The following is a 10,020-nucleotide window of genomic DNA, read 5'->3' as shown; positions in this document are numbered from 1 at the left end:
ACAGTACATATAACATAAATATAATTATGTTGTGTATAGAATACTTTTAATGTATTTAAAACTAGAACAAAGCTAATAAAATTCAAAAAATAAAATTCTTCTCCGATTTCTGAAATCACAGTGACATGCACTTTAGATAGAAATATTCATACTTAATACAGTTAACTACATTTGTCAAAGACGAAAGAAAACACATTGAAGCCAAAGTTGCAGTATAAGGGGGGGTACCTGGTCATATTTGCACCAATCACAGCTAAGGATCTCAGCCTTGTGCGCTGGGATGGCCAATCGACACGCAGCGCTCTTCACATCCCAAACTCGGAGCGTCCCGTCACCTGGAAGCAGACACAGTTCGTTAATAGGTCTTAATCCCTCAAAAATAAGATGATTAACTTCAAGTGGTTGTACTGTTCTAAAAAATAATATAATCAAAAATATAATAACAAATGTATAACTCTGAGAATCTGCAAATAGGTTTGGAACATGTCCAATTTCTTTCTGTTTCACATTACTTAAAAGTATAGAAGTAAAATAGACAACTATATTCTCTGAGCAAAAGAACATGAAACAACTGCAGAGAGAGAGAGAAAGGGAAAGAGAGACAAAGAGAGAGAGAAAGAGGGAGAGAGAGAGAGACAGCGATAGGGAGAGAGAGAGGAGGAAGAGAGAGACAGAGAGAAAGGGAGAGAGATACAGAGAGGGAGAGAGGCAGAGAGAGAGAAAGAGGGAGAGATAGAGAGAGAGACAAAGGGAGAGGGAGAGAGAGAGAACAGGTTAATAGAGGGGAACACGGCTGCATGGGTTCATTCAGATTTGTTGTTACTGTGTGTGTGTGTGTGTGTGTGTGTGTGTTTCTGGACAGAGGTTGAGGGTCTGCAAACACACTGCGACAATCATAGAGCAGAACCTTTACACTCTTTCTCTCTCCTCCTCCTCTCCATTAATTTCACAGCCAGCAGGTTTCAGAGAGCTCTATTCCAACTCTGCAGTCTTTACGCCAAAGTCAGAGGGAAAGCCTCAGCGGTTTCAAACCAACCTGCCGTCACACGGGCCCTTTTCATCCTCCCGCTTTTTCTTTTTCATGTGAATTTTCTATTTGAGCCGCAAACACCTGAGAGGAAACTCCGTAGAAGTCACACGCTTGGAGAACAGAAATAGAACGACAACGTACTGTACACACAACAGGCAAAACATACACACATTTTTGGGAAAAAGTCTGCTCTTTTTTTGGGAAGTTTAATATTGATATGTGTGTGGTCCAAAGAAAAAGGAGGAGGTTGATAGTGTGACCATCTGGAAGCCGCCAACAAAATAAATGAGTTTAACAGGATTAGGTGACTGGGACTCTGAAACAGAAGCAGAGGCTAACTGGCTTCACCTCATGTTTACTGACCAGCAGACTAATCCCGCTTCCTCTCCACCCGTTCCCCATTTCCTCCGCCTCCTCTTTAATCTAAAGGATGGATAAAAACCTGACCCCCCCCCCCATCCCCAGTATCGGCCTCCACCAGACCACATCCTCCCGCTCTTCATCGATTCTGTCCTAACCGTTTTAACCGTCCACATCCTTCTGTTATTTATCCTCTTCCTCGCTCACACACTTTACTTCTCAGCCGTGTGTGTGTATGTGTGTGTGTGTGTGTCCATTCTGCAGCACATTAGAGGCTGACTTCTGTAAAAAAAGGTCTTGCTCTGTTCCACTTGGTGTCTCTGCTGTATCAGCAAGTAGTTCAGCTAAAACTCTCACTCACTCACACGCACACACAAACAAAATACACAGACACACAATCCAACACAACACAACTCACACATTTCCTGTACACAGAAATAAACAAACACACACACACACACACACACACACACACACTTTTCCTGTACAGCGTACTCATACACGCAAATAGAGAGATCTTTGAGTTTTAGTATTTGCAAATGTCGCAATCGAAACTTGCAAAATACGATCTGATATGCAGATTTGATTCCGATTTTGTAAAAGGTTTTTCCACATTTCCACTGAAAACTGTAAAACCTGTGAGGAAAAGCATTGACTTTCTGTCTGCTGAACCGTAGACGGGACTCTGAGAGGAACACACTTCACTGATTGGCTCATACTGGTCCCTTCTGAACCAATCAAGTGCTTCAGCCATCATCTTAAAAGGGACTGCAAAAATGTGTCTGAAATAAATAAACCAAGACATCACATTTGGAAGAAGGCCTAATGTGTCTCAAAATGCAGATTCCAAAGAAACGGCCTCGGAAAAGATTGATTTCTGTTTAAAGTGAATCTAGTTCCTGTTGCTGATGGCATCTCTGCAAGCTAATCCCTCCCTTGGTTCGGAAAGGGGTGGGGGTGGGGGTACAGTATATCTCTCACCCACCATGCATACTGTGGGTATTTGCATTTCAAAACATCTAGCTGGTTCCACTAAACGTTCACAGCGGAGGCTGAATTCTGATCGCAGCGAGCATGTGGGAGACGCTTTCAGAGAGCCGCATCGCAGATTAACTGGATTGTTTTTTATTAGCTGATGAAGGCTGTGATCAGCCACCTCCACAGCTTATCTGGGAACTGGCACCTGGCTGAAAACACACACACACACACAGACACACACACACACAGAGACACACATGCACACACATAAACATACGCGCACACACACGCACACAGACACAAAAACATACAGGGAGACACACACACACGCAGACACCTACGCACACACCCACACACACAGAGAGAGAGAGAGACACACACACACATACTTACAAACAAAAGATCTGCATATCAAGGCAGAGTGTGCCACACGTTATATTTTCATAACTAACTAACTGACCTATTGATGTGCGCCTAGTTTGTGCGTTTGCAGGCTCCCAGGAACTGCGCTGGGCTTTGACATTACATTTACAGTTACGCCCGGGGAGTAACTGCTTCCGTCTCTCTCTCTCTCTCTCTCTCTCTCTCTCTCTCAACCTCGACTAGTAACGTATCAGCATGCTGTAAGGTCATGCTCCGTGCCTCAAGCACAGCGGCCTTGAGCGATAGAGTAGATGCGTTAACGTGGAATGCTCTCACACACTTTCCTTTATCCCCACATTGGACTAACTTTGTGGATGCTACTGTGTGCGTGCATCTGATCAAGCCTAGATTTTACGGCAGCCCATAGTAGGAACCTCCTAGATTAAAATGGACAGATGCATCAACAACATCCACCACCAGGGCAGAGAGCTCCACCAGTGCCCTGTCAGAGGCAGATAACAACAGTGAAGATAGGAGCTACTAGACGGTTGGCATTAACTCTTCATTTCCCACGAAGCATCTCCAATCCTATCTGTATTTCCTAAGGTTCTGAAATGCAAGCATTTTTGGACTACTTGTTGTTTTAAAGGGCCTGCGCCCGTGAGCAGCCACCAAGGAAAACAGAAAATGGTGCCTAAAAAAAGGCCCCAATGTGGGTCGTAAGAAAGGAATAGCTTCTTAAAAAAAGAAGGCGAAGAGTGTAGCTGCTGTTTTACTGATGCTCGGATTTGTTGCAGAGCTGAGAGCAACTCTGGCAGCGCGAGCAACACTGGAGACGATCTGGAGGGCAGACTTAACACACTCTAACCCGTTCTCTTATATATTATTATATATTTTATATAATATATTTTTCTTTTTTACTATTTCATATATGTACACAGTTGTCTTAGGAACTGTGCACCTCTCCCCCTTTGCTTTTGCACTACTTAAATTTTATTCCATGTTATATTATGGAAAGGAGTCGCTTCAATCTCGTAGCACAGGTATTGCAAATGTGTATAATGAAAACAAAGGCATTCTATTCTATTCTATCTTACTGTTTTCTATTATTAAAGTCGCTTTCTTGCACTAATTAGACACAATGGTGGGTCTTTCATAGACCCACCATTACATTTCATATGAAGAGCTAAAATGTATCTGGATGGAAGGCAATGGACCAAAAACAAATGCTGATGTTGAAGAATACCGTTATTCTTGCCATTCTCAGTAGACAAAAACGCTAAAATGTGATTTTATTTAAGTTTACCAGCACTGTGCTTTACATTTGTTAAACTCAGATTACGTGCTTTTTAACTGCACAAAATGTACTTTTTGTAGTCATTACTTTTAAAATAAGTGAAGCATGAGCATGTCAAATCCATGGCGGGCCAAAACAAAGAGAGCACGGGCCAAACTTGGCCCGCAGGCCCCAAGTTGGACAGCCTTGGTTTAACTAGTGCGACTGGAAATAAATGAAATGGATATTGATGGAACCTCAGGTACTAGCCAACCACTCGGTCTCAAAGCAAACTGGTTACACACGCACGCACACACGTACACACAGCTTGTGTGTGTGAGTTGTGTCTTTCTCTGACAAATGCCTGCTATCAATTATTTAACCAGACACCTGGTGTCATTCGACAAACACAAACAAACACATAACAGAAGCAGGTTTGTGTGTGTGTGTGTGTGTGTGTGTGAGCGTTCTGCAAAACCTCACTTGGCTGATGGGCACTTTACTCTATCTGGTCTCTGTTCTTGCCAGTGCTCATCACACCCCCAACCGGCCCCGTCATACACCGCCTACCAAGAGCCTGGGTCTGTCCGAGGTATGACTGGAATAATAGAACTGAAAATGAACTGAAGTGGTAAAAAAAAAAACATGCACGCACCCATGCAGGACGTTTCGGTTGGGCCCCCATATTCTGCTCATTTTCAAGTTCATAATTGTATTTTGAGGATGTACCAGAATAGGTTTAAATGATTTAATTTTCAAAAAGTACCATATTTTTGTTGTACTGCAGATTGCTGCAGATCCTGTTCTCACACTGTGTGTTTACGTCTCTGTTTAGCTCCAGAGTGAGACATCTCACTTCTATACTATCTTTGTTGGGAGCTGCACATGCTCAGTAGCTCGGTAAGATCCCATCAGCTAGATAACTCTTTCTCCAACTTTGGTCAGTCCAAGGCAGGACTAGCTGGGAGACTTCTTGTGGACTTCTTGTGGCCACTTGTGGAATACCTGCCGAACTGGGATATGGAAGTAGTTCTTTTGGAGATTATACTGAACTAGTGTGTGTTGTAGCAGTGTTTTGCCATTGAGAACGAGCTAGCATGCTACGGTTAGCCACCTCGACTCGGCTAGTGTCGTAGAAATCCGTGCAGCTTTTGAACAGCTCACCCGGAGACTGAAGGCAGAGGACATTCAGAAACCTGATCTCACTCAAAACAGCATGGATAGATTTTTTCAAGTTTGTATGTGTGTGTGGACGCACCAGAGACACAAAACACCACACACCCCAGAAAAAGGTTTTTTTTCATAATATGGGCACTTTGAGGTAGCAAAAAGTAAAAAGAGAGCAGAAAGATATGAAGAGAGACACACAAACGCAGACAGAAAGCAGAGCAACAGCAAGATAAACGACTGAAATGGATCCAACTTGATTGGCCTGAGTGGAAGCAGGTTGGAGAACAAACACGGAAGATGATTTGTTCTTATGTTGTATCTCTGCTGCCCGTCCCCCCGGGCTGGTGCCGTATAAAACACCCGTCAACAGGAACAGTTTGCCTCTCACTCTCAATCCAGATTTAGCATATACGTTTGTGTCTTTTCTGCATGCAGATGGCTCTATCCATATAAATATTATTACAATTCATTTTTATTTCCTTTTATTTATCCAGGTAAGTCAATTTAGAACAAATTCTCATTTGCACGGATGACCTGATCACAGTCACACAGCCACACCCACAGTCTGATCTGCTGCCCACTGAGCAGCTCCACTGGAGTGGTTGGAGGTTATTGCTCAAGGGCACCTCAGTGGTGGTAATGAGGGAGAGACAAGCACTGCTCTGTCACTTTCCCCATCCAGGTTTTATGCTGTCGGCCTGGGGATTTCACCTTTGGGCCACCGCTGCCCCAAATCAATGACTCTGTGTTTTTGTCTTTGTGCAGATTCTAAACATTACACGTGTTTCAGGATGGTTTTGTTTTAGGAATTATGCACATGTTAACAACAAATTATTGCTTGTTCTTTTTGGCCTAGTGTGTGTGTGTGTGTGTGTGTATGTGTGGTTGGTAATTTAAAAAACAAAGATAGAAAGAGGTTTTAGCTCACACACACGTGGCGTCACACTGGACTTTTTACTGCTAATAAACTTTTAAACTGACATTTTGATATGTTGATATGTTGTCTTGAGTTTACTGTACAGAATACAAATACAAGCACAACCGAACAGTTCTGTGACGGGAGTGCATTAGATCAGATGTGAGCGTGGACGTGAGCGGCTTTAACTGCTGCTAACAGTAATGGTTTTATTGTGGAGCTCGGGCTCAGTAAATCATTTAGCAGAGGTCCAGAGCTCCAGAGCTTAATCTGATCTGGCCTCGGGTCTAACAAGCTCAGTGATCCCAACCTCAACAAATAACACTTTGTACCCCCCCATTCTGCCACTAAAATAAAGCCGTATTTACATCTCTAGTGTCCTGATGCACCGGCATTCTGAACAAGGGAGTTGTTGGGACTAATTCTGCTTACATGCTTTAAAGGTAGAGCGTGGCGGTATATCAATATTATAACGATATCATTTTCATTTTCTAAATTTACCACTGACTGTTTAGGTTAACCATTATTTGCCTTTAACCACTTAGTCATTATATCCACATTACTGAGGATTATTTATGAAAAACTTTTATGGGTAAATATGTTGTGAAAGCACCAATAGTCAACACAACAATATCGAGGTATTTGGTCAACAATATTGTGATATTTGATTTTCTCAATTTCGCCCAGTCCTATTTAAAGGGTAACTTTATCAGCCTGGATTCTGTTTCCCCATGTGTGTAAGGGACCGATGGGGACAACAATCTTTAAAAGAGGAACAAGCTGCAATGTAACGTTAAACCGTCAGTCTGCGTCCACTAAAAGTTCTGTTGTTGCTGCTGACAGACTCCGATTATTATTCTAAGTGTCTGACAACATTATGGAAAAGATCCCTACAGATATAGACCTTTTAGTTAAAGAGTAAGATTATTTTAGTTTAACATGAAACAGCCTTGAAATCACCATCACCAAACCCACCAGACTCCATGTAAATAATCACTACTTTTAGCATTATAAAACACACTTCATTCAAAGTGGACAGAAACTAAATAAAACTACTAAAAGCCGTCTTGGTTCATCTTTCCACTGTTCCAACCATCACCACTCTGGTCTGGTCAAAATAAACTCTTAATTTACCAGTTTACATGTGGAGATATGCCGGCTGAATACACACTAAGAGTGGTGATTATTTACATGGAGTCTGGTGGGTTTGGTGATGGTGATTTCAGGGCTGTTTGATGATAAACAAAAAGGATCATGCTCTTTAACAAAAAGGTCTACCCAGACCCCGGTTTACACCTATCACCATTTCTAGCCACTGGGGGACTATAGACAAGCTGGGGGAAATGTCAAAAAACCTCATAAAAGTAAAATGTTCAGGCCATGGGACCTTCAAATAAAACACTCAAAATTCAAAGAAAGTAATGATCAGTAATTGTACTTGCAGAGAGCATTGCAGGAAACCATCCATGTTATTTTTGGGAAATTTGGGTAGAGTGAAACCCATATTTCTGACATTTTGAAAATAGGTCAAATTTGACCCGATGACAACGACGTCCAACTCCCTGAGCAACAGGAGCTGAACATCTTCGCCAGTCGGAAATATCTCATCAGAGAATCCCGCTCGCTCTCGCAAACCATTAACCCAAAACTCATTAGCAAACTTGTTTAGTGAGCACTTCACGGACTGATACTGGGCTGAAGACAGCTGCTGCAACATCCGACTCCAGCTGGTCTGCAGTGTGAACCCAGAGCTGACGGAAACGCACATCCATCAGATAAAGTTAGCGTCCACGCTCCCACACAGACGGAGGAGATGATCCCAGCGCTCCCTCTGGGTCCAAACTGATTGACTTAAATGTCTTTTGAATGGAGCTAATTTCTAAAACCCCCTTCCTGAGAAGAACTAGAGGAGAAGCTGCAGAAGATGGCTTTATCAGAGTATCAATTCTTAAATTCGTTTTTCAAAATAAAAGAAAAAAGCAACAAATTCCGTCTTTTGTCATATCAGTGTTTCCTTTAGGATTTTTTGTAGCGCAAAAAAAAACACGTTTTACGTATGAAACGGAACGGACACTTGGCTGCAACACAACCCTTTAAGAAGGACTTTTGGCTTTTTTACTTTGTAAAGCTGCACATAAAAGATATATAACACAATGAAGGACAGGGGGAAAGCCAAAAAAGCATAAAATGAGCACTTAATGGCATCAGACCTTCCCTACTTCCTTGATCATTGCTATACTTTCTCTATCTATCTGCTCAAGCTGCGTGTGGTGTGTTACCTGACGCTGACGCAAAGCATCCTGGGATGTGAGGTGACCAAACGGTGCTGTAGATGACCCCTTCGTGTCCCCTGAGCGTGGTCAGTGATTGGCTGAGAGCGGGGTCCCACTGGAGGAACAGAAACATACACGGAAATAAAAAACATGGCACATTATATTCTGTTCAGACTATTTTTTAAATATGGACACCAAGTCCCGATCCGATACTTGGATTCGCTCAGATATTACAGCTTTTTTGTTTACAAAAGTTACAAAGTTACTAAAATATGTCTTAAGCTTAAAGGCCATGTTGTAGAGTTTTGGTATTAGCGTCACGTTGTGGAGACGTGGAGGAGACTAGCTTCATCCTAGTACTAGAACTATGGCGACTGGTTAGGATGAGAGGATCAACTAATTACACGTCTGATGGCCCGCAGACGTTTAAACCCTCACCTGTCAGACGTGAGACTAGTGAGGAATGGTCCGAGGAGAAGGAGTGGAGAGTTGGTGAAGTGTCATGGTGAGTTGCTATCATTTAGCATGCAGCAACGTCTACGGTAGAGCCCGACCGGTATTATCAGCTAATATTAGGCATTTCCTAAACTATCGGAATCGGAATTTATAATGGGCGATAAAAAAAAAATTTATTTGTTCATCAGAATCATTTATAATGACAAATAAATTATTCTGATTTATAAATATTTAAAAAAAATAAAATAAAAATAGGCGATCAACCATGTAATGAGTTTGCATAGTTTGTCCACCAGAGGGCGCTCTACACCGTCCCAGATTATTTTGTTTTGTTATTGTCTTTTTGTTAAAAGGACTTTAAGTTTCATATCTTAAGTTTGTATTTTTAAAAATGTTATTGATCAGAACTTTAATATATTTTGATGTTCTCTGTTCTTTTGTGACAATAAAAAAAATTATCATATATTTTAGTGAGAACTCATAAATAATTACTAACATCTAATGTTCGGGAAATCTGTTTATGTTTCCGTTTCTGGATTATTTTTTTTGAAACATCAGATTTTTAAATAACCAAAAGTTTGTGTCTGTATCGGCCTTAAAAATGCTTTATCGGTCGGGCTCTAGTCTACGGATGACATTCTCTGAGCTGGTCTACACCCTGTAACCCCCTGCAGTGCACTGCTAGTCCATGAACTACTACAACTACTATTTCTAGTCATAGTTCCATTATCTAGCGCAATAACGATATTACTCTAGCAATAAATAAATAAATAAATAAATATTAAAGTGTTTTCAGTTCTGCTGCTTTCAGTTTTCTGCTAAAATCCAACAATCTGCTTGTTGGATTTAAAAACAATGAAAGGAAATCATTTCCAACGTTGTTTTATTGATTAAATGAAACATAGGATTGAGAAAGGCAACAACTGTTACATTTTAAAGTGACGTTTTCTAAACATATTTTAACTAACACAAAGTTAATCTCTGAGTGTCTTTGGTGATGTGTTAATTGCGCCGGTTGATATTGCAATGCTGATAAAAAAACAAATGTGTTGTGCAGCCCTGATTTAATAAATAAAACACTACTGACCACTTTAGCAGTTTGATCCCACGATCCAGAGACGATGAGGTTCTCTCCTCTGGTTTGACTCCAGTCTACAGAATACACCTTCACACGCACACGCGCACACGCGCACGCGCA

The 10,020-nt window shown here is 41.5% G+C and overlaps 1 protein-coding gene across 1 annotated transcript in view; it reads right to left on the bottom strand.

Moving 5' to 3' along the window:
• pex7 (peroxisomal biogenesis factor 7) overlaps nucleotides 1–10,020 on the bottom strand; it is a 36,366-nt gene that overhangs the window by 24,193 nt on the left and 2,153 nt on the right. The window contains exons 3-5 of the mRNA XM_034900770.1: nucleotides 9,910–10,000; nucleotides 8,373–8,481; nucleotides 193–335 (exon numbers count right to left, since the gene is read on the bottom strand). Of these exons, the coding sequence (XP_034756661.1) occupies nucleotides 193–335; nucleotides 8,373–8,481; nucleotides 9,910–10,000 (343 nt within the window). The remainder of the gene's footprint in view (nucleotides 1–192; nucleotides 336–8,372; nucleotides 8,482–9,909; nucleotides 10,001–10,020) is intronic.

This window comes from Etheostoma cragini, chromosome 18 (genome assembly GCF_013103735.1).
Source record: "Etheostoma cragini isolate CJK2018 chromosome 18, CSU_Ecrag_1.0, whole genome shotgun sequence".
NCBI classification, from domain to species: domain Eukaryota; kingdom Metazoa; phylum Chordata; class Actinopteri; order Perciformes; family Percidae; genus Etheostoma; species Etheostoma cragini.
The sequence above is the reverse complement of the archived record's forward strand: the minus strand, read 5'-3'. Positions and strand labels throughout refer to the sequence as shown.